Source organism: Peromyscus maniculatus, chromosome 4, assembly GCF_049852395.1.
Source record: "Peromyscus maniculatus bairdii isolate BWxNUB_F1_BW_parent chromosome 4, HU_Pman_BW_mat_3.1, whole genome shotgun sequence".
Lineage (NCBI taxonomy): Eukaryota > Metazoa > Chordata > Mammalia > Rodentia > Cricetidae > Peromyscus > Peromyscus maniculatus.
This window is the reverse complement of record NC_134855.1, coordinates 145,683,439-145,708,064: the sequence shown is the minus strand read 5'-3', so window position 1 is coordinate 145,708,064 and position 24,626 is coordinate 145,683,439. Positions and strand designations below refer to the sequence as shown.

The window sequence follows — 24,626 nt, the reverse complement described above, 5'->3', positions numbered from 1 at the left end:
CAAAGGGGATCTTGTTTAAAATAAATGCCAGCCCATTCTGATAGCCATGAACTTGCACAAGTCAACCTAGCTAATGAGATGTTCTTGGTGCCTGGGTGCCCATTTGGACCCCAACAAATTCTCATTAAAATAAGCAGTGTAATCCTAAAGGCATAGCCCTGTGGTACTTTAACACCTCATAGCTCTGGACTGAACCAGCCCCTTTAGCTCATCCTATTTCAAATATGTGAGAAAATTCTTTGGAGAATACAGTCTGCCTGCCTGCCTGCCTGCCTCCCTCCCTGCCTGTCTGTCTGTCTATTATGGCAGTGAGTCGGGTGATTATTGCAAAGATTATTGTGTCTAAGTTTTCCACCCACTAACTACATTTTCCTTAATTACCACTCCAGAAAGTTCTATCATTTCAGGTCCCTACCAGGATGTTCTCTCTGAACTGATGTTCACTGTGGAGAGAGAAGACCCTGGCTCAGTTCCTGCCTCTGAATTGGGCTTAGAGTTGCTGACCATCTTCCTTATGGAAAATCTGGTTTCTGGCTTATCTTATCCAGGCACATTGCCAGTCATGTGATTCATCTGGAGATGCATGAGGTATAGAGGAAGAAAGCCACAAATGATAGCTCCTCACCTGACTGGGGCTCCCCGTGACTGGGCAGGTTTGAGCATCACTGTGATGGTCGTGTCCGTTTCATTAAGTGGTGTGTCTGCATCATATTCAGGCATCGATGGAGCTGGGCAAGAGAGAGAAATTGGACTTGAGGAGTACAGGTATCAAATGCCTCTGACACATCCCCTTGATCCCAGCCTAGCTGAACAGAGGTAGTGAGTGAGAACCCCATGGTATCAGAGGCCTTCAGCATAGGAGGCCTTGACTTCCCATCTGCAGCTTTTCTCCAGGTGCAAGAGTCTAAAGGGGTGTGAGCATGAGCATCATCAAAAAGCGCCTCTCCCATGCAGAAAAAAAGGAACGTGCAGGATATGTAAGTACTTTATAAAGATGTGAAAACAGAGTCAACCTCGTTAAACACATTTAGATGCAAATTAAAGCAAAGATGAATTAGTTCCATTTTTTTCACAAGACCCTCTCCCCCCACAGGAGTGTGACTAAATCTAATCCTTTGAAAGGGTAATTTAGCCATTTGTATTATGAGCTATTAAAACCCACATCTCTTTTAATGCTTTTTTTTCAATTTCTGAATTTAATCCTAAAGTTATAATCCCAATCAACGATTTAAACTTTATTTTGTAACATGTTTATTGAAGCGCTATTTTATAAAAACGTAGAAACACCAAATATATTCAACCACAAGGGACTGCTTAATTAAATTACGTCCATCCAGTTGACAGACATTATAATGAAAGCAATGCAGCAGTGTGGGAAATACTTATGGGATGAGGATAAGTGGAAACATTAAGCTACAAAATATCATGGCTTCTGCAAAACCACATGCAAAATACATATGCATGCAGACCATATTGAATAGATATTCCAAGATATGGAAGCTGTAAATAAGCATTCTGCAATGGTTCTGTTTTAATGCTCAGGCGATGTGGTATACCCTAGTGGTAGAGACAGTTTGTAATCTTGGACTACTGAGCTTAGTTATTCATTCATTCATTCATTCATTCATTCATTCATTCATTCATTCATTCACTCATCAGACATTTCATGAGAGCTGATGCTGTGGTTGTCTTATATTGGAAAGTATTCTATTTGGAAAATAAAATATACAAACCAACTTTTATGTACCCCCCTCCTCTTCTTCCCTCTTCTTCTTGTTCTCTCTCTCTCTCTCTCTCTCTCTCTCTCTCTCTCTCTCTCTCTCTCTCTCTCTCTCTCTTTTACTTCCACCCCAGGGCATGTTATTTGGTGAACTTCAGAAAGTTTATCAATGGGACTTTCTTCAACCCAATAGTGATGTCACTGTGTAAATTGTTCCATTGCTATCAGTGATAGTCGGCTCTGTTTTTTTGTTTGTTTGTTTGTTTGTTTGTTTTTACTCCAGGATATTATGAAGACTGCAGAAGAGAGGAGTATAACCTACCCCCGACCCCACCTTTTCTCTCTCTAAAAGAGATACCTGAGATCTTGGTGGCAATCCGAGCGGTGACAGGGGGCCCGAAGCCCTTGGCTGTGCTGGCCTTGATGGTGAAGGAGTAGGTGGTCCCCGGGTACAGACCCACAAAGAGGTGGTGAGTTTCATTCCGGAGTTTGAACACTTTCCCCCTCTGGCTGGACAGGTCAGCACTTGGATCCAGTGAGCCAACAGCCTTGTAGTTAATCTGTATGACAAAGTGATAAGCAAGCACATAAATGCCCTACTCAGTAACTAAGGAAGCTCCTTGGAGAGGAGCAGCAGGGCCAGGGAGGAGAAGAGAGGCAAGCCACACACCATGTTACAGAGCTGCTTGGTACAGTACAGACAACCACAGCCCTGAGCTTTCTACTGACGAGCCCATGGAACAGCCATATCTAACACAATCAGAGGATGCCCTCTTAAGTTTTCCATACTCCCTCAGCTTCCGGAGTTTAGAAAGAGGGCAGTTGTGTGGGAGTTACCCCAAGGGAGGGGAAATAGTAGCACATAAGTAAAATGTGGGTGGGTAGGGAGGTTGTTGGAAGTGGAAAGGTTTAGTCAGCATGAAGGATAGAAGATGGGGAGATGGGAGAATGGGGAGGGGTTTACCAAAATGAAGGGGATAAGAAAAGCCACCTAGAAACTTGCTCTCTCTGCTACCTTGTAATCCAATCTAAAAACATAAAAGAATTTGATGGCAGATGCCTCTCATGGATAGATAATGCCAGCCCTAGAAGCAATGGACCACAAAACAAATTTTTCAGTTTTAGGTCTGGAATACCTCTGTGGCTGTTGGTTTGGGAGACCCTGTTCCTGAAGATACCACACACCTTGAATGCAAAGTATAGATAAATCAAACTGCCATTGAGCTGGTGGCTTCCTCCCTGTTGGCTACCTTTCATGGTAGTATCCAACAGTGCTACACAGGCTGCTGCAGGGAGGAAATTAATGCTTTTACCCAGCTGTGAATGCTATGAACCACATTACCAACATGTCAGGCATGATGTGCCCACTGGTACAATAATGGTATAAATATTATATGAGTAACCAACAACTCTCTGCTTGCATTTGAGGCCCACCCAATGAGAAAGAATTCATTCCCGGTACTGTACTCCCAGTCAAACACTTGTGACTGAGGAGGTCTTAGGAACCAGTGGGAAAACATACTACACTGTTGCTTAGCTGAACAGGTATAACATCAAGCTGCCTTCTACACATCTATGTTTATATCCACAAAGGATACTCTTAGCCCAAATTAGAGAAGAAACCTCTCTTTGCAGTGGATACAAGGGAATGCAGAACTTGTGGCCAGACCAGATGCTGAGAACAAATGGTTTAAAGGCTTAGTCCCAAACAAGATATTCACACCACATCCTAAGGAGGTTATCACAGAGATCATTACAGAGGGGTTGTGGAAAGAATGTAAGAGGCCAAAGACAGAAAGAAGGGGTGCAGAATATATTCTTTTAAGCATGGCACTCTCATGGAGGTCATGAATTCATATCTGATGTCATTACTGGCACTGGGCCTACAAAAGAATGTCCCAGCCAACAGTTAGGTATGGATCAGGGAGGAGCTCATGGTGGGGCCTTACCACTTACTGCTGAAGTACTGGAAACTAACAGACTATGTGAGGGGAAGGCATAGTATCTGCTGAATCCACCAGAATCAAATGAGTGCTCTGAACCCAGGATTACACAGATGGCCCAGCTTAAATGCAGGGGGACACAAAACAAAAGCCATGGATTTTGGAAAGAGATTTGTAGGGAAGTCAGGAGCTGGAAGGAGTGGGGAAAAGATGAGAGAATGGAGGAGATAGTAATCATAAAATACTATGTACGTGTGGAAAATTGTCAAAGAATAAATCTTATTAGTAAAAATATACTGTAGTAACTATAAAGCAAATTTATCTTATTAATATATCTCATACCCAATACATCTACAATACTATCATTTCAGCCTGCTATCAACACCAAAATATTTAATGAATTAGTTCACATTCCATAATTCATTTCACATCTTAGAGATCTAGTATGTATCTGGTATTGCACATAACTCAATTGGACTAGCCACTTTCCAAAGTACAGTAGCTCCATTGTTAAAAATGCAGACCATGGGCTAAGGGATTGTTCTGTGGTTAATGTACTTGCCACATAAGTAAGATAACTATAGAGTTCAGATTCCCCAGAATTGATGTAAATGCCAGGAGGAAAGCAAGAGGTTGGATTTCAGATCCCCAGAATCCATGCAGATTGTGAATAGTGAATAGTGGCACCCTTGTAATTCCAGGAGTGATAACGTCTACATTGTTAAGATCTGGGTTTGATGCCGAGAACCTGTCTTAACGAATACGGTGGGAGATGGATTAAAAAGGATTTCCAGGACCAAGCTCAGACATTAATAAGGTGGGAGATTGATTAAAAAGAATTCCCAGGACCAAGCTCAGACCTCCATATGCACATGCACACACACACACACACACACACACACACACACACACACACACACACACACGATAATATGCATACACACATACATGCATGCCTCACACATGAAAGAGAATGCAGGCCATGTATTCTATCTTACACACCAGTAGTGTTTGCTTACATCTTGTTGGAGGAATCAGGATAGTTATATTCATGGGATGCTCAACTGGAAATGACTTGGATTGAATCAGCACTTTCAAACCATCTGTGAGAGGGAATCAGTGCTGTGTTTTCTGATCCACTGCAGACAGAGGTTAATGGGAAGACCATGCTCTACGACACCAAGTTCATGAATCGACAACAATCAAATCCTGAATTGTCTATGTCCACTGGTCACAAGGTAGATGTCACAGCAATGCTAGGGTATTTAAGTCTTGAGGTCTTCCCTCGATGCCTGCATTTCCCCTGCTATCAAAGCAACTAATGGTATCTGTGCTATGTGTTGTCCTCCATGGCTGACAGTGCGAGTGCCATGACCTTGAATCACATAGCTGGTAAAGCAGCCTACACAGGATTCTTTTAACATAATTTTTTATTAATTGCACACAAAGTATTTTGATCATATTCAATTCCTACTCTTCCCCCAACTCCTCCCAGATCCCTCCCCACCTCCTCAACTCCTCCCAACTTTGTGAAAAAGATTTATTTGCTTTATTTTTATTTTATATTCATGAGCGCTTAGCTGTATACATGCCTGGTACCCACAGTGACTAGAAGAGAGCGACTGGTCCGCTGCCACTGGAGTCACACAAGATTGTGAGCTGCCTGGTGTGGGTGCTGGGAATTGAACCCAGGTCCTCAGAAAGAGCAGCAGGTGCTCTTAACCACTGAGACTTCCCTCCAGCTCCATTTTTTTCTTTAAATATCTTACTGAGTCCAGCTTGTACTGATCATACTCATGGGTGTGGGACCACCCACTGGAGCACAGCTGACCTTCCAGAGGCCCTACCTATAAAGAAAACTGTGTCTCCCTTTCCAGAAGTCATCAACTGCCAATAGCTCATGAGCTCCATCCCACCATGCTAGATGTCTGACTGGCTTGATCTTAAGCAGGTCTCAAGCAGGCAACTGCAGCTGCTGATACATAGCATTCTTTAATTTTTTTTTAAATCCACTTTGTTACATTAAGAAATATTTTACTAAGGGCTAGCTGGATGACTCAGTAGGCAAAAGTGCTAGTCATGCAAGCCAAGTTTGATGCCTGAAACCCACATCAAGAATGGATGTGGTAAGTCGGGCGGTGATGGCACATGCCTTTAATCCCAGCACTCCGCAGGCAGAGCCAGGAGGATCTCTGTGAGTTTGAGGCCGGCCTGGTCTACAGAGTGAGATCCAGGGCAGGCACCAAAACTACACAGAGAAACCCTGTCTCAAAAAACCAAAAAAAAAAAAAAAAAAAGAATGGATGTGGTGATGTGCATCTCTATTCCAGTGCTCCCATGGAACCCTGGGAAGCAGAGATTGGAAGCTCACCAACTAGTGAGATCGCAGTATGTAGTGCAGCAGCAAAACAAGAGCTCCTTCCTCAACTAGGTCAGAAAAGAGAAGCAACCCTCAAAAGTTGTCTTCTAACCTCCACATGTGTAGCATAGCATCTGTGCGTGTGCACGTGCACATGTGCACATGTGCACAAACACACACACACACACACACACATACATATGCACACACACAAATCAAAAGCATTTAAATAAATAAAAAAAAATGATCCATGCTTCTAGAAGAGCCAAACCAGGCTGAACAGTTTCTTATCCCTGGCACAGGTGGCAGACATGTTGGAGACAGAGTGATTTCCTGTATGAGGCAGTAGTGATGTAGCAATGGCACCATGTGCTTAATGAGAGAGGCCAGACTTGGCTAGGATCAGAGTGAGCCCAGGAAGAGAAACTCCAAGTGCTGATAACCTGGGTTTTCATAACCAGTCCACACCTGCACATCCACCCACAGGTGGATAGCAGTTTTAGGGACCATCTTTCCATCCCAAGCTCAGAGACAAACACTGTAGGCCTCCAACTCTTCGTGCTTTTCTGGTTGGGGCACTCTCAGTGACTGCATTAATTCCAAATTCTTAGGATTTAACTGTACTTGCACTATTTTCTGATCTTCACATGTATGCATGTGCATGCAGGCACACACACAAATAATTAAAATAAAAAGTTTTATATATATATATATATATATATGTACACACACATATTCACTGTACCTTACTTTCTGCTTCCCATCTCTATTTTTTGTTTTTGTTGTTGTTTTGTTTTTTAAACTGGTGTTTCTTACATTTCCCAATCATTTGCTCACCATCAAACCATTAGCTTAGAGGCTGCGTCTGAGCAATACTGAACCAAGATGCAATGCTCCGGAAAGGGACTTAGGAGAGAATAGATTCGAACCTGAAGGGTGGAATGGAGTCAAAACAGAGGAAAAAGCCCTTCAGGTTCCAGGCAGAGACAATAGGCTGGGCAAGGGCCTGAGGTGGGGAAAGGCTCACACAGAGAGAAGTCCAGGGTGACTACAGAGCAGAGGGCAAATGTGGGAAAGTATACAGCTGGACTCCTGTTTCCTAGCAACAGAAGAGGGAGATGCTCCGAGCTGTGCCTGGGGCCAGGGGCCCCAGTGCACCAGTGGTGAGGATATGCCTCTGTATTTTCTTAAAAATCAGATCTAGTGACCCTGGCTGGGCTGGTGGCAACACCGCTGATATACAGATACTGAGAGTGAAAGCTCATGCCTTATTTACTAGCCAACCCTTTCCTGAGCTCCAAATTCAATCCAAAAGCGACTCAATTTCGACGGAGCTGTCAATATAATATACCACGCTCCCCTGCTCTCCTAACCTTTCCTGGTATTACAGGATCCTCACTTACTTGTAATGAAACACTATGAATAAATCAATGTATGTTAATATAGCATGTCTTCAATTTTTTATGAAGGGCTTCACCAAATCTAATTCCCGTTGCTTTGTCAGAAACAGTCTTTGAAAAATTTAACTTGCAAGTTTTACAAAGTTAGTGGGGGATCCCGCTGGGGAGGGAGGGAAGAAAGGTAAGAGAACTGTACTGGAGCATGGCCACCAATGAAGGAGGTGACACGTGACTCTCTGGAGGTGGGGCAAAGGGAACATTTATCAGAATGGCAAGCATGAAATGAAGGGCCAGTGAGAAAGGGAGCCTAGCTACACAGGAGTCCAGAGGTCTGGGGACTGGATCTGGCTGCAACAAAATGCTAGAAGCTGCTCTTGTCTCTGGCTGGGGACAGTGGAATCAACAGCTAGAAATCTCACATATCCTGTCATAAGAAGTGAGGTTTTCCTTGGTTCTGAGGGGTGAGACTGCCTCTGTGTCCCTTGGATTTAGCCAGCTCAGGAACTGGGCTGACTTCTGTGATACCCCTTGGCCTGACAGCCTGATTTCACTGCTTAAAAAGATTCAGAGTCCCTTTAACCACAGGACATTTGAACAGGCTAATGGGTCATTTTGGAACACTTCTTCTTTCCCACTCTTCTTCCTTAAGCCATGACTCCTCATCTTTAGACCTCACTGAAGGTGACATTTTGCATGAACACCTACTGTGGCTTCCAGTTACCCCTGCCTTATATTCTCAAAGCTATAAAGACACATCATCTCTCCCTTGATTCACTAACCTTATGTTAATCATACAATGATTCATCAATGAGTCTCCCCCAAACCTCCTGTCATGTGTTTGTTAGCAGCCCAGTGGTTGATAGAACATAGACCATGAGTCAAATCCAGAACTACCTGCTTCCTATAGGAATCAAATCTTACTGGAACACAGGCACACCACTCATTTGTGTTTCCAATGGCTGCTTCCACACTACAGCAGCAGAATTAAAGGGGCTGAGATGGGCCCAATGGTCCACATACACTAAAATATGCCCTCTGACCTTTTATAGAAAGGGTTTCCTGACCTCTGTACTACACTTCAAGCTCATGTGTGTGTGTGTGTGTGTGTGTGTGTGTGCGCGTGTGCGCGCGCGCGCATCTGTGTGCGTCTTCCTGTTCATCATGTGTGTTCATGTATACATGCAGGTCTACATGTTTGTGGGTACACATGTGTGGACTCATGAACAGGTGCATGCACATGTACGTGGCAATTAGAGGACACTTGAGTGCCTATATTCAAGGACACCATCTTCTTTACTTTTGGGACAGGTTTCTTATTAGCCTGGAACTCTCTCATTAGGATAGGCTGGCTAGCCAGCTAGGGGACAAAAATATAGCAGTGCCTCAAAGGTCCTAACCAGGAAAGACCCTGCTCCAGATGCTTCTAAGTCAGGGGTGAGGCTAATCAGTCAGCCTTGTTCTGGGAGAAGGGATGGAAAAATCTTGGTTCTGAGGGAAAGAGGGCACATATGGCTAAGAGAGGAGGTAAGATAAAGTAGGGAAGAGTCACCTGAACAGGGCTCTGAGGCACAAGACTGGAAAGCACAAGCATGATGGAAAGTTTTTTGAAGTACACTTTTTTTAAAAAATTTTATTTTACAATACCATTCAGTTCTACATATCAGCCACAGGTTTCCCTGTTCTCCCCACTCCCACCCCCTTCCCTCCCCCCAGCCCACTCCCTAATCCCACCTCCTCCAGGGCAAAGCCTCCCCTGAGGACTACAATCAACCTGGTAGACTCAGTCCAGGAAGGTCCAGTCCTCTCCTCCCAGACTGAGTCAAGTGTCCCTGTATAAGCTCCAGGTTTCAAACAGCCAATTCATGCAATGAGCACAGGACTCGGTCCCACTGCCTAGTTGCCTCCCAAACAGATCAAGCCAATCAACTGTCTCACCTATTCAGAGGGCCTGATCTAGCTGGGAGCCCCTCAGCCTTTGGTTCATAGTTCATGTGTTTCCATTCATTTGGCTATTTTTTTCAATAATTGAGTAAATCCGAAATTTATTATAAGCCACAGTCGTCCTGGGACCTCCATGCTATATATATATATATATATATATATATATATATATATATATATATATATATATATATATATATATATATAGCCTCCATGGTTCTATGGTTTGTGGTCTGATTGTTCAACTTCATATGGAAAAACAAAAGACCCAGGATAGCTAAAAGAATCCTATACAATAAAGCAACCCTTGGAGGCATCACCATCCCTGACCTCAAACTCTACTATAGAGCTATAATAATAAAAACAGCTTGGTACTGGTATAAAAACCAACATACGGACCAATGGAATCGAATTGAAGACTCTGACATTAATCCATGCACATATGAACACCTGGTTTTTGACAAAGGAGCCAAAACTATACAATGGAAAAAAGAAAGTATCTTCAACAAATGGTGCTGGCATAACAGGATCTCAATATGTAAAAGATTACAAATAGATCCATATCTGTCACCATGCACAAAACTCAAGTCCAAGTGGATCAAAGACCTGAACATAAACCCAGTTACACTAAACTTAATAGAAAAGAAAGTAGGAAGCACTCTTGAACGCATTGGCACCGGAGACCATTTCCTAAATAAAACACCAACAGCACAGACCCTGAGCACAACAATTAATAAATGGGACCTCTCGAAATTGAGAAGCTTTTGCAGGGCAAAAGACACAGTCAATAAGACAAAAGACAGCCAACAGAATGGGAAAAGATCTTCACCAACCCCACATCTGACAGAGGATTAATCTCCACAGTATATAAAGAACTCAAGAAACTAGACATCAAAATACTGAACAGTCCAATTAAAAAATGGGCTAAAGAGCTAAACAGTGAAGTACACATTTTACTCGAAGTACTTCAGAGAGGGAGTGTGTGTTGTTTACTTGTGGCACTATTTACCATGCGAGGGAAACCACGAGGTACAACGAAACCCACTAAAAGAGTTTTCATTAGGGGAGGGTAAAGAGAGGGAGTGCAGTAGGCCTACTAGAAGCAAACCGTGTGGAAGAAGGGGGCGGGGAAACGGGTGGAATCTGCTCCCATGGGTCCCTCCCAAGAATGCACATATGGCCTTACATAGCTATACCACGCATACGCATAGATTACGTGATCATGCTGCGCTCACATTACGTGATCACGTAACACATAGCACGTAGCACGCTGATTTCGTAGGACTCGAGGCCCTGGGATGACTAAGCATTCTGCCTGCCTGATGGACAGCACTTGTGTGGTCATGTAGCTGGGGAGTGGCTAGGAATTCTAACAGTGTGTTCACATAAAAATTATTTAATCCGAAAAAGAAACAGTATCAATTCCTTATGGTTGCCCGTTTTTCCTCCGCTGAGGCCACGAGAGGACATGGTGAAGTGTGGGTCAGGGGGAGGCAGCCTGTGCATGGGGTTGGGTACTAGCTATGGCAGGGACAGAACATGGCTGTCCTTAACTGTGGCTGCCTCCCTAAAGTCCCACCTCTCTTGATGATATTTGTGAATCTAGAGGGTCACTGTGTGTCAGGAAACACAAAGCCAAGAATGATTACTAAAGAGATCACCCTATACTTAGAGAACACAGTAAGAAGTAGCAAGCTACTTAGACCCTGGTTCCGTATTTATATATGGCCAAGTGGAAAACATCAAATTTGCTTATGGGTCACTGTCAGAAGCAAGGCAGGATTTTAAGCCAACAACAAATTAGAATAAATGCAAACCAAAGTTGATTAAATGTAATAGCCTGTCTGGTAGGATGACCCCATACAAACTGAGTGCCTACCTGTGTCCCACTGACTCAAGGCTCCAGAAGCCTCCTCCGGGCTCAGCACCCTTTACTTTCACAGTGACATTTGTATCTCCATCTTGAACTCTTTGGCAGGGTCAGTCCCCTAAATTATCCTTCCCAGCAGGCTCTGGCCTCCCGTGCTCATACTTCACACATCTTTATAGACCAATTTTTAGCAAGATCACAGGGTAGGCAGAAGCAACCCTTTCACAGGATAAAGCAGTAAGTACTTCCCTTTAAGCCCAGACATGTCATTTTCTTTTTCAGACCCACTCACTGTGAATATGTTCCTACACATGGACAAGGCCACCCAGGAGGCCTCAAGGCCACACAGAAGGGGGCCAGCTCGAGGCAATCCCTCTTGTTAGGAAGGACAGTGTTGGTCCCTTGGTTTCCAGAGAATTTAAGTATAAAAAGGAATGCATCCCTCTGGAAGAGCAGTGGAACACACAGCTGTCTGCAGTGCACCTGCCAGTGACTTCCTGGCCACTGTGCCCCCTTTTCCTAGACAGCTGAAGACTATTATAACAATGGAGAAGCGATTATGATTGGTGCTCCTGCTACTTAGTCCTAGAGTTTGGAAGTCTGCAGAGCCAGGGAAAGTGCATGGGGACTGGTGCTTCTGTGCACACTCTGTTGAAGCTGCCAGGTACTGGGAGCTCACTTCCTGTTGGGCTCTGTGCTAGAATCTGGGGGCCAGGAGAAAGGCAGGCGAGGCAGACACAGTTTTGAACAAACACAGGCAGGCAAGTGCTTGGGAAAGATGGGTCCCAGAGTGATTGGGTTGGCTGAGGAGGAAAAGGAGAACTAAGGGAGAGAGGAGAGAAGGGAGAAAGAAGGGAAAAAGAAATGGGTTAGGCTCGGCAGTGGTGGCACACGCCTTTAATCCCAGCACTCGGGAGGCAGAGGCAGGCGGATCTCTGTGAGTTCGAGGCCAGCCTGGGCTACCAAGTGAGTTCCAGGAAAGGTGCAAAGCTACACAGAGAAAAACAAAAACAAAAACAAAAAAAATAGGTTAGAGGGAGAAGATTACTATTTTGGAGAACAGAGACATGTCAATTCAATGGCATGGTGTGGGAGTGGGGTCCATAGGTAGAAAAAAATGAGACTCCAAGTCTGAACTCTACTCCATGGAATACAGAATGAAATTATCCCCTTACTTGTGACAAAAATACCATGCATTTGAAGATGTTGATTTGAGGAAAACTTGGATGCAGGGTAGAAAACTTTCTATCATGTGGGATGTGTGTGTGTGTGTGTGTGTGTGTGTGTGTGTGTGTGTGTTTCATTTTTTGTAACATTTTTCTCTAAATATATAAAACTATTTCAAAACAAAATGCTGAAACCAGGTATGATGTGCATGCCTGTAATCTCATCACTTAGGCAGAGGCAGAGGCAGAGGCAGAGGCAGAGGCAGAGGCAGAGGCAGAGGCAGAGGCAGAGGCAGAGGCAGAGGCAGAGGCAGAGGCAGAGGCAGAGGCAGAGGCAGAGGCAGAGGCAGAGGCAGAGGCAGAGGAGGGAGGGTAGATAGTTGGAGACCAGCTTGGCTATCTAGTGTGACTTTCCTGGAATTGGCCCAGGGTGGTTTGTATTTACCATCCAACAGGCAAAGCCACAAGGCTGATTAATGAGGAATGAGACAGGAACTACCATGGATGTCCATGCACAGCCCTCCCCTCCCTAAATCATGGTCATTCCTCAGCCTCCAGGCAGGGTTCAAGTGCTGGAGTCCTTGTCAACAACTGCTCCCTCTACCAACAATCGCTCCTCCAGTCCTTAGCTCTGGCCTACCTCCTGCTCTGCCGCCTTCCCCCCATCCTCTGCCCTACTCAGGAAGAGAGTTCTTACAATTACACACAGACAATCCCATAGCAGGGCCACCATCAATTCAGATGGCTGCAAAGCTCCTTCCTTCTAAACTGTCATAATGCCACTTAATAATATGAAGCTTAAACCTCCTTTCAGCTTTTAATCTCATGCTGGGGTATCTGGGGTGCTATGATTTTGTCATTTTCGCAGAAACCTTCTTGCTTAATGAGTCTGTCTAGCAATACTCCCAATGGCTTTGAGCCAGCGAAGCAAGACTACTCAGGTTTGGGGATGTAAGCGGCTCGCCTTTCAACTTCTCACTCAGTCAATTTCAGTTTCGCTAAGTTGAATCTGGTTAAATTGCTGAGGTGCAGGGTGAATTCCTCTCCAGTTGGCTTTGAGCAGGCTGGCTCTTTGGAAACTTGCAGTCACACCAACAGCCTCATTGGCAGGGACAGCCTTGGGGCACCCTCCACTGAGGACAGATGCCTGTTCTTTCGCTGTCGGTGACTGCCAAGCACCCGTCCCAGCACAGAGCAGTAGTCTATAAGAGCACTGACTAAATGAGGGCTAAGAACATAGAGGCAGAAAAGCCTGATAGAGTACGATGGGGGTTGAAGTGGAGTAATTAGATGGCTAATGTCTTCCGTTTTCATCCCATCACCCAGTCTGACCACAGACTTTCACCCAGCCTCTGTGACCAGTTTTTGGGGTGAGGGGGTCAGCTGTGTGGACCTTTGGCTATCCCACCGCAGAGGGACTTGCCCTAATGCATTAGTGACTTTTACACTGCTTCCATCAAACATCTGGCAGGAGAAACAGACGAGGAGAGAGACTTATTTTGCCTCCTGGTTGGGGAGTCACAGCCCCTCAGGGTGGGGAAGGCATGATGATGGCTGAAGCAGGTTGGTTGGTAGCAGCAGGGGCCCTGTTGGGACAGCTCCACAGACCAAGAAGCTGAGAGAGGGGAGAGTGAAATCTGGACTGGGCTCTAATGCTCAAGGTTCACCCCCCCCCCACCCAGTGGCCTACATCTACTAGCTGGAAACTACTTCCTGAAGGTTCCATTACCTCCCCAAACAGTGCTACCTGCTTGGGAACAAGTGTCTAACCAAATAAGCCCCTGGGAGATATTTTACCACTAAACCAAGCTATTAAGCTGTTCCAGGGCAGGTCCATACTACTGTTACTCAGTCATTCCCAAATATTTTTATTTTTAAGATAAAAAACAAAAAGTGGGTTCATCTCATTGGTTTTTCTCCCCAATCCTGTTAGGATTTAGGAAGTGAATAAAAATGTTGGTTCATCCTTGTAGAATCATGAAATTATTGAGCCATAGGCAAAGGTTATATCCTTGATTCCTAATTACTAAACTGCCTCAACTTCTGATAGAGTTATATCCAATATAATCAAGTTGAAAAGTGCATTTCATGTGCCTCACCTACCAAACATCATAGCTTAGCTTTATTTTTTTTTAGTCAGGGTCCCCCTATGTATTCCATGTATTCTATAACTTACCATGTAGATAGACTAGCCTCAACTGTGTGATCCCCATGCTTCAACCTCCCAAGGCATTCCAGGAGAGAGCCACCACACCAACTTAGCCTATCCTATCTGATGTTCTCAGGACACTTAGCCTACGGTTGAACAAGTTGTGGAGTTAGAAGTTTACTTATAATGAAACACTGAATGTGTCATGTAGGTGACCAGGTACTCTACTTGAAAGTTAAAGTTGGAGTGGCTAAGCTAGGAAATCCTTTTGTATCACTGTAAACTCAAACAACCATCAGTTGTCAGATCCACCCATCACAACAACATTAATGAACAGGCACATTTACTTCCACCTCTTCTTAACCAGGTACCTGTGGTGGTATTGTGTCCCCCAATACAGTGTACACCCTAATAAACTTATCTGGGGTCAGAGAACAGAACAGCAGACATAGAGGCCAAAAAATGGTGGCACAGACACCTTTAATCCTAGCCTTCTGGAGGCAGAGATCCATCTCTGTGAGTTCAAAGCCACACTGGAAACAACCAGGCATGGTAACACACACCTTTAATCCCAGCACCTGAGATCTCATGCCTTTAATCCCATGAACTGATGGCAGGAGGCAGAAAGGTATATAAGTCATGAAAACGAGGAATTAGGGCCTTTTAAAGCTTTTGGCTTTTAGCAGCAATTCAGCTGAGATATATTCAGATGAGGACTCAGGGGTTTCCAGTTTGAGGAAACAGGATCGGCTGAGAAGTTGGTGAGGTGAGGTTAGCTGTGGCTTGTGTTCTATTTCTCTGATCTTTCAGAATTCACCCCAATACCTGGCTCCCGGGTTTGTTTTTTATTAATAAGACCATTTAAGATTCATGTTACACGTACCTGATAAGTACTTGCCAGTCACTATTCATGGGAACATCAAATTAGACTAGTGACTACTACTACTCTGGTTCCCATTCCATAGAGAAGAAACTAATGCTTAGGGGAAAAGTTATTGTTTCTTAAGGTTATGCTTTCCCAGCTGGCAAGAGGTGAAGCTGGGTTTGGAACCTAGCCAGTATGAACCCAGAATTCACTGGCTTGACTCTGTGGTCTGTGATGATCATGAAAATTGGCCCATCTGGCTCTCCAGGCCCAGAAAACTAAACTACTCCAGTATTCTGTTTGCTGAGATGTCTTTGGCTGAGAAGTTATAGTGGGTTTCATACTAAGATTAAGCAGAGCTCCTGGTTAGGAAGGTGGGTACACAGAAGCCCGAATTAAGGGATGCTGAGTGAAATGCAAGTTAAGGCATCAAAGCTCAATTGAATTTCCTTAGCTCTTTCAGGAGTTCCTCTCACCAGCATGGAACTTCCTGCCTGCTTGTCTGAGGCGAAGGCAGGAAGCAGGTTTGTGGGACCTTTCTAAGGAGACATCCATAATCACATGTTTTGAGGAGGGCCAGTGGAGGACTGAATTGTGAAGTTTTGCTCTATTGCATTTTTCTTTCATTCAGCATTTTTCTCATGAAATTAAAACAGAATTGATTTCTCTCCCTCATGATATTGGGCATTAAGAAAGGAATAAATGGATGGCCTGATCACAGATCCAGGCACCAATTCCACGCAGCAGTGCAGCATTTGTAAGAGGTTTTTATTAGTTACCATTTGTCATTGGAAGGTTTTGTAAGAGTCTATTCAGAGGAATAGATATCCCCCCTAGAAGAAATGGGAACTTTCTTCTTCCTTGGTCAACATGATTATTTATCTAACGTTTTCCAACCTTCTGCTCTCATGTTAGAGGACCAACCCCCTCTCTCCCGAGTTTCTCTGCATAATCACACTGGCTGTCCTGGAACTCACTTTGTAGACCAGGCTGGCCTCGAACTCAAAGAGATCTGCCTGCTTCTGCCTCCCAAGTGGCTGGGATTAAAGCCACCACTTTCTCTCTCTCTCTCTCTCTCTCTCTCTCTCTCTCTCTCTCTCTCTCTGTTTTTAAAATTAATTAATTTTACATCCTAGCTGCAGTTTCCTCTCCCACCTCTCTTCCCAGTCCCTCTCCCCACACCTCCTTCTGTCCCTACCCTTCAATCAACTCCTCCATTTTTTGCAGGTCTTCTATTGATATCAACAAAAACATGGCACATCAAGTTGCAGTAAGACTAAGCACCTCCCTATGTATTAGGGCTGGGCAAGGTAACCCAGTATGAAGAATAAGGTCCCAAAAGCAAGCAAAAGAGTCAGAAATAGCCCTTGCTCCCACTATTAGGAGTCCCACAAGAAGACCAAGCTACACAACTGTAACATATATGCAGAGTGCCTAGGTCAGTCCCATGCAGGTTTCCTGGTTGTCAGTTCAGTCTCTGTGAGCCCAGGTTAGAGCTCTCTTTTCAATCTAGTCTGTGATGTCACCATAGGAGCAAACAGACATATAACAGGTGGCATCACCTTAGTTAGGAACTAACTACACCTCCAGGGAAGCAAGTTTTGAGGAACCTACATCCTATCTGGCCCCAGACTCATAGCCTGAGGGAGTCTTTCTATTTACAAAGTGGTCAGAGGAGAGTGGGTGTAGGAGGGGGATGTAGAGACTCAGGAAGACTAAGAAACAGGGTTAAGGCTGCAGAATTCGTGGGCTCTTCTGGAGATGTAGCTGGAAGATGGATGGCAAAGCATTGCACAGCTTGAGAGGAAAGACTCCAGTGTACCCCTTATCCAGATGGCCCTTGAGAGTAACACTGCCCACTAGAGGCAGAGTATAGGCACATTTGTGACCTTTGTGTTTTCTAGGAACTACATGGAGAAAGGGGAGACAGAGGCTGGCGAAACCAACCTGGCTCACAGGCTTTATGTAGCCCAAGGTAGCCATGCTGTTATTGTTTCGACATATAATCAACACAAAATTATTAAAGGGACAGTTTCCATTCTGTTTTTCTGCTGAACTCTTGTGTGGTTTCTTCTTCCCTTCTATCTTGGGTCAGGTGGACACACTACCACGTTTCTACAGCTCAGGAGCCATGTGCAGCGAGGGACTAGTGAAGGTCTAGGCCAAACCTTTTCACATCCTCGGCCTTCTTCCTTTCTCTTTCCCTTATCATCCCTCAGATTATTTATTTAGACTTTTTTCTTTGATTCTACTTCTGTGAATTTAATTAAACACACACACATACACACACAAACACACAAATACACATGCACACTAGTATTAACTGTCAACTTGACGCAGCCTGGAGTCACTTGAGAGGAAAGCCTCAACTGAGAAAATCATGCAGAACCACATGGGCATGTCTGTGGGCAATTGTCTTTACTAGTAATTATTCAGGAGGGCCCAGCCCACTGTGGGTGGCATTATCCAAAGGCAGCCAGTCCTGGGCTGTATAAGAAGGTAAGCTCAGCGTGAGTCTATGAGTGAGCCAGTGAACGAGAAAGTGTGCTGCACTCCTCCATGGTTCCTGCCTCCAGGTTCTTGCCTTCCATAGCTGCTTTCACTTCTCTGAGTGATGGATTGTAACCCACAAGTGTAAGTCAAATAAACCTTTTCTTCCCAGGTTGCTTTTGATCAAACTATTTCCTCACAACACCTTAATGAAGCTAGAACCTCACATCTGCACAGATGGATGTGGGCTCCAGTCACATGACTGTCCCATACACCCTTCTGCGCAGCTGTATGAGTACATAACCTTTTGTTACTGTGATGCTCTGTTGTCACCTACAGTTCCTCTCAAGGACAAAGGAATCCAGTTGTAAAAAACACTACTAACAGGGCTGAGAAGATGGCTCGTTGGTATAATATTTTCTGCACAAGCATGAGGATCTGAGTTGTCTCCCAGAAACCCCAGTGGAAATAAAAGCTGAGCATAGTGGTATGTACTTGTGATCCCATTTCTGGGAGGTAGAGACCTCTTGGGCTTGCTGGCCAGTCTGCCCAGAGGAATTGGAACTGGCAAGCCATAGTGAGAAACCCAGTTTCAAAAGCAAGGTGGATGGCTCCTGAGAGTGACATGCAAGGTTGATCTCAGGCCCCCACATGTACATCTACTCATGTATGCAAGCACTGGTATACACACAAACATATACACATATATGTCTTTGGACACACACAGCCAGCCAGTAGACTTGGCTTGGACATCCCTGGTATGTGTGTGAAGCATATACATACGAAGAGGAAAATGTTTTGAATCATCTGCCATCACTATTACAACAACCCATTTTCGCCTCCTGGGATAAGGATAGTAGCCTTGTTAGGAATTATCTAGAGTAATCCATCAGTAACATTAGAACCTCTCATTGTCATCTATACATTGAGTATTAGTATGTGGACTAAATGGTGCAGCTCTCATGGGAGAGCATCCAGTAGTGCTGAGTCTAATATCAGAGTACTGCTGCTTCCTGCACATTCCCTCCTACACTGCCCTTGGGCCTCTTTTCATATGCAGGTAATTGCCGGGGGTACAAGCCATTTGTCTGTGCCCTGTATGCTGTTCCAGGGTTTTTTCCCACAACTCTCATAAAGAAAGCTAGTTGCTCTACCCATTAGTGTAGCCATGACTCAGCCCAGAGCAACAAGACCTTGTGGATAATACCTCTCCTGCCATCCTTTTTCTCTAGACTCCTAATTGATGACAAAGGATAAAGGGTACCTTTGTGAGGCAGCCCAGGTCCCAGGGCACCTAGCCCAAGCCTCTCTCCTCTCCTTGGTACCCACTGGCAGAAATCAATTGCACAGGCATGTTACCTCTGTGTGTGGGTGCGCGTGTGTGTGTGCGCGCGCGCGCACACACACACACACACACACACACACACACACATGCACACATACTGCATGTTCCAAACTTTTTCTCCCTGTCCTAATCCCAGGCTCCTCCAGAATCAAGAGGTTACTAACTATGAGCAAAGTGATTCTCTCCCTCTATTGAAAGTCAGGCATGTAAGTCTTATGCTTCATCTCTTGAGAGATTCTGGCAATTGCTTCTCTTCTTATTTCACCTTCTTATTGGGCAACAAAATCTACTTCTGCCCTGGTGGCTCCCCAGGACCTCTAACATGCTGTCACAACTGTCACCTCTGTCCAGTTCTTCCTTCTGTCCTGAGTGAGACATGATCCTAGAGGCAATGCCACTGGTCATCCATGAATCATCCAAATTCCTTCAGAGACGCACAGCTCTTTCCGTTTTAGCCTGCAATTCTGTCTTTGGCCAGTGCTGTCAGGAGGCATGTACCCATGTCAGACAGAGCTGGTTTCCACTTGCAGCATCTCCAGCAATTCCACTAACTGTGCAGCCCACTTGAGCCTAACTGATTGTAAAATCTCAGGGTCCTAAACTGGTGATGGACGAGTGAAACGCACAAAGTGAGCAGTGTGATTGCTTGGCCTTCTAGAACCATGCCTCATTAGGCAGCCACTGTAGGGACAAACAAAACCACAAACTGGAAAGGAAGATGGCCTTGGGATCTTGCTTCTCCTGTGTGTGTGTGTGTGTGTGTGTGTGTGTGTGTGTGTGTGTGTGTGTGTGTGTGTGTGTTTATTGCTATGCATTATACTAAAATGTGCAAGATGATGGAGGAAGATATCAGACATCGACTTCTGGCCTCAGGTATCTAACCTGGAGTCACTGACAATCCCTGGGACAGAATTCATGACGAGAACCAGCTGTAAGGGCTATCCTGTTTGTTCTTAAAGGTTCCCGCTGATCCTAAAAAAAATGACTGCTCCAATTCACACCATAGATAAAGAATCCTGGGACTCTTCCACAACACTCTGGCCTTGGGTACCTGGGAAGATAGATTGGTGTAATCAAGTTTCCTTAATACCCTCTGGGCCTGGAGGCTGTTGCAAAGCCTACTGGTACATTGGACACTGCTTATTAGTATAGCTGTTTGGCAAAAAAATGGTCACACAAATTCAGAACACTGAGGAGATGTCCAAGAAGATAACTATCACTTACTCAGTATGGCTATCCAAAGCTGAATCCTAGGAGTGTGTAGAGTTGAATACTTCAAGGCAAGCATTGCTCTTCAGCAAGCATTCTCCAAGATGTTATGTGTCATCTTATGGTTTGGTCTCCCAGAGACAGGGACCAGGAAGGAGGTCCAGCAGAGAGCATCATCATAGATAAGGTTTACTGCCAGGATAGTATTTGAAGTGATGGGACCTCTTCATGTGGTCTACATCTGTAACTCCAGTCTGCTGTCAAGCTCATGAATGCCCCAGATGTGAAAACAACCCAAGACTAGTTACTCAGCATGTTGAATGTGTGCAACTCAAAGGCACAGGGTGTTTCGTGTGGGTGGTGCAAAGAAAGCATCCTATTGATTTAGATGAAGATTCTTTAATTGAAAAATATACAAATTTTCATGACAGACATTTGATAAAGTAATAGCTAATAGCAGTAGAAATAGTCTTCAGATACTTCTGAATATGAATATAGAAATACCCCCATGGAGATCCTGCCCACACTGGCTTCTCACTTTATCACTGCCTTGCTGGGTTCACTGTTAGCTCCAGAGGACTCAGTACCCTCAGTGGCTCATCACACACCCAGGCTGTCTGTGTGTGATGTGGCTTGGTGGGGAGAGAGTGGCTGTGTTAGCTCCTGCTTTTCCAACACCGTCATTTTTATCTCATAACAAGCTTTTTTACTACCAGATTTTACCTTCAAAGAGGAAAGAATCATGTAACCAACAGCTGGAACTCTAAATTGGGGTGACCTGGAGAGTTTTACTTGCCATTCATTCCAGTCTCCTGCATGGAAGGCTACCTCCTCCCTACCCCCTGAAATACCTTTGTCATGTTGGTGACTGGAGTCAATGGTCATCTCCACACACATGCACACTGATGTCTGGAGGCTATGAGGACACAATGGAAGGAGTTAGACTTCAAAGAGCCAGTAGTGATGTTGGCCAGGAATATTTCACTGTAGGCTGAAGACACAGAGCCTTAGAAATAGGTGCCAGGGAGATCCACAGCTCAGCAAAGAGGAATAGAGCCAGTGTGTCAACAGAGGAAGAAGCGGACAGGCCGAAAGAGGCAGGAAGCAGATACAATGAAAAGCAGAGAGAGAGAGAGACAGAGAGACAGAGAGAGACAGAGACAGAGAGACAGAGACAGAGAAACAGAGAGAGAGAGAGAGAGAGAGAGAATATACCACAACCCAGGAATTAGATTTTCTGGCTACGATTCCAGGATGTCTAATCATTTTCATACATCGCTCAGAATTTTCTGGAACACCTATCGGAGATTTTTTTTAGCAAATTTTACATTTCTTCAAAAGTATATTTTCTTGACAGAAACATCTCACCTAGATAATTGTCTTACCTAAATCTTCCATCTTCTCTCCCTTCTCTCAGCAGACAGACAAATACTTTGGTTCCTCTAGCTTAGTGACTACCTCAGTGTTTAATCCAGCTAACCATCCCATGGCTATGGTTCATTCTTCTTCATCCAAGTCATCTAGCCTACCTGCTATGGACGTATCCAGAGTTCAGGCTCTGAAACACATGAATTCACATGGGCATCTGGCACTGCCCAAGGCAGCAGAATGTGTGTAGGCAATGGAACTGAATGCTGATTTCACTGTCATGTCATTCCCTGGGGAAAATATCCCAGGACGAAGCTGTGTGGGCTGATAAGGGCTGTTCTACCTTGTTAGACCCCTCAGGCACCAGCTCCAGATAAGGATTAGGGACAGGCACCCATACCTCTACCATATGTGAATTCTTCTCCTTAGCCTCAAGAACACTCAGGTACACCTGTCCAAGTCAGAGGGGTGAAGTGAGCATCGCCATCAGGAGATGGACTGTGTTTGGCCTTGCTGATTAAGAATAGTACTTACCCCTTCTGAAACTACGGGAGGTGGTTTCTCACTGTGTCTAAGACTGTGACCTTTGTTATTTTACCAGTGTTGACATTCTGGGCAAGATGGTTAGTTTGTGGTACCTCAATCTATCAAGAAAGCTGGTGTGTCCTAACCTGAGTAGTAATGAAGATAATACATGTAAAACCCTCATAATAGTGTCTGGACACAGTTAGAATTTAATAAATATAACCTACACTTACTGTTGTTAAAACATTGAAGTTCTCCAGTGATTTCCCACGGCTGTTAGGAAAAAGAACCTGACCCTCTATACTGTAGCCTGTAGATCCCTTATAGTCTAGCATGGCTGTTGCTATATCCATATTACTTCCTTGACTGTTGAGGTAAATCAGGCACAAGACTAGGGTCACCAAACAGGGAATTTATAAGAGACAGTCTGGTCTGAGTCAGCATGGAGGTTGGCTAAATATCATCATCATCATATTTATTGAGACTCCCTGACTCTTGGAAGTTTGGTATAAGCAGACTCAGGCAGCTAGAAGGGTGAGAGGTGATAGCTGAAGGGCTCTGTTCCAGAAGACTCCAACAGCCCTTTGCTTCCTGCCTTAGCTATTTTTTTCTATTGGTATGCTGAAACACCACAAACAAGGCAACATATAAAAGAAAGCATTTAATGTGGCTGATGGTGGCAGACATTTAGATTCCATGATGGTGGAGGGAAGGATAGGTATGCTGTGGGAGTTTCAGATTTCATATATAAAGCTTAGGAGATATGATCATAGGCCAATGTGTACAACCTCTAAGTAAAGCAAGGGCTCTATGGAAACTTATCAACGCTTGGATTCTTTTAACTTAGTTTCCTTCAACTCTAGAACTGTTAACTGACTACACGTCTTTAGTTGTGTCTCTGAAAATTGGGAAGAGCCAAGATCTCAAGGGACTTATCCTCCAAGGGTTGACCTTTAGACCATCTTGGATTCTTAGGGAAGTATGATGGTTTGAATGAGAATGGCATCTGTAGGCTCATATATTTGAATATAGTTGTTGGAACTGTTTGGGAAGGATTAGGAGGTGTGGCCTTGTTGGAGGAGGTGTGTTACTAGGGGAGTGCCTTGAGGGTTCACAGTGTGATCTTAGGAAATATGATCTTAAGAGGTTATTGGGTCATGAGGGTTCTTATCAGAAGGACTGTCACCCTTATAAAAGAGGTACCAGAAAGGCACCTTGTCTCTTCCTTCCTGTGTGGATACAGCAAGAAGATACCACTTCTGAGGAAGCTAGACCATGCCAGATGCTGAATCTGTCTGTGTCTTTATCTTGGTTGTGAGAAATAAATTTGTACTGCTCACAAGCTGCCTAGTTTATGCTAAGCTGTTGTAGTGCAAATTCACTAAGGCAACATACCCCTTCCCCCAAACATTAAGATTCTGCTACATTTGTGGAGGGGGCAGAGTGATGAAAATCTCAGTCAAGTAACACTCACGATATTCACACTTTATTGAGCACCTATTGTGTACTTGGTACCATTCTATACTTCACAGTATACACCAAATATTTAACATGCAGAGCGAACATGTGAAATTAGCATGATCCATCTGACTATACTGCTGAGGGGACAGAGTCAGAGAGGGTGAGTGACTTTATCAAGGTCACAGAGCTAGTGATGCATTGCCAGGCTGGGCTCTGGCTTCTGTCCAAACTGTGACAGGCTTGTAGATGTCAACAAAAGGATGATGTCCAAGACAGTTACAGAATTATTGGATCATAAATATTCATTTTCATCACTGTTTTCACACGGGAGCTTAGGATTTCTAAATATTTAGATTTTTATTTGTAAACTGACAGGATCCTATCACTGATAGAGACTCAAGGGGACTAGATGTCATTCTTGCTTAGTTGTCACATCCCCAAATGATCTGTCTGCAAGGCTAATACTTCCATAGCTGTGATGTGAACAGTGGCCAGCAGCAGTAACCTCTGACTTAAAGAAAATTATTGATGCCAATATTAGGTTTTAGTCACAATAGAAATCACAGGCACATGTATATAGCTTTGTTATTTGCAAATAATCGCAGACTTGCCTTGACCATTGGGACAGCCTGTGTGATGAGCTGAATAGTGTTACACTATGCTCAAGGAAGACAAGAAAGCATTGAGGTCAACGTAGAAGGGAGTGAGAAGGATGTCTGCCACATACATGGCCTGATCACAAGCCCAGCACTCACTGCATAGACCTGTCTATCCTACATTCATGCACTCCAGGATGAAAGCATCACAGTAAGGCT

The 24,626-nt window shown here is 44.4% G+C and overlaps 1 protein-coding gene across 7 annotated transcripts in view; it reads right to left on the bottom strand.

Annotated features, from left to right (window-relative positions):
• The window catches only part of Ptprt (protein tyrosine phosphatase receptor type T), a 1,096,883-nt gene that overhangs the window by 274,791 nt on the left and 797,466 nt on the right, over positions 1 to 24,626 (bottom strand). For all 7 annotated transcript variants that reach the window (XM_042276726.2, XM_042276732.2, XM_042276733.2 and 4 more), the window contains exons 10-11: positions 2,079 to 2,280; positions 626 to 728 (exon numbers count right to left, since the gene is read on the bottom strand). In XM_042276726.2, coding sequence (XP_042132660.1) covers positions 626 to 728; positions 2,079 to 2,280 — 305 coding nt within the window. The remainder of the gene's footprint in view (positions 1 to 625; positions 729 to 2,078; positions 2,281 to 24,626) is intronic.